This window comes from Sinocyclocheilus grahami, unplaced genomic scaffold (genome assembly GCF_001515645.1).
Source record: "Sinocyclocheilus grahami isolate Dianchi unplaced genomic scaffold, SAMN03320097.WGS_v1.1 scaffold7503.1, whole genome shotgun sequence".
Classification (NCBI taxonomy): Eukaryota; Metazoa; Chordata; class Actinopteri; order Cypriniformes; family Cyprinidae; genus Sinocyclocheilus; species Sinocyclocheilus grahami.
The window spans coordinates 2,033-2,598 of NW_015511513.1; the positions used below are offsets into that span (position 1 = coordinate 2,033).

Sequence of the window (566 nt, forward strand, 5' to 3'; positions counted from 1 at the left end):
GCATATAATAACTGTATAAATCAGTACCTGTGCTGCTGGGTTTGATGCAACAGCTTCATAAGGTGGAGGAGGGTCTAGAGGACAGAAAACCTCCACTCCTTTAATTCTGGCACCATATATATGAGGAAGAGGAATCATACCATCACCAAACATCCTGCCAAAACACACACATTTACATTGTAAACAACCCACGAGAAGATATAATGACAGTAAACAGCTGCTTCTAGACAAACCCATTAGTGTTTGATCAGAACATCCAATGAAACGAGAGCATATCATGCTTTCCCACACACAAACTTCAATTCTGTTTTACGTTGCCAAAACATTTTGGATGCCTGCCAAACACTGAGCCACCCACCCACAAATCTGCTAAATCCTGCTGTACTTTTGGTTAAGAGTTCAAGGTCAGAGTGCAGGTTTGTGTGTGTGAGAGAGTGAGACACACTTAAGCAAGCTACAGATCATGAAATGCTGAACAGATTTTAATCACGAATATGCATGTTACCTTAAAATACCTTTAATATGTACATGTTACCTTAAAACCTTACGTTATATATATATATATA

At 38.7% G+C, this 566-nt stretch overlaps 1 protein-coding gene across 1 annotated transcript in view; it reads right to left on the reverse strand.

Annotated features, from left to right (window-relative positions):
- LOC107577859 (protein FAM189A1-like) overlaps positions 1–566 on the reverse strand; it is a 9,984-nt gene that overhangs the window by 1,993 nt on the left and 7,425 nt on the right. The window contains exon 5 of the mRNA XM_016263890.1: positions 28–296. Within this exon, the coding sequence (XP_016119376.1) occupies positions 28–296 (269 nt within the window). The remainder of the gene's footprint in view (positions 1–27; positions 297–566) is intronic.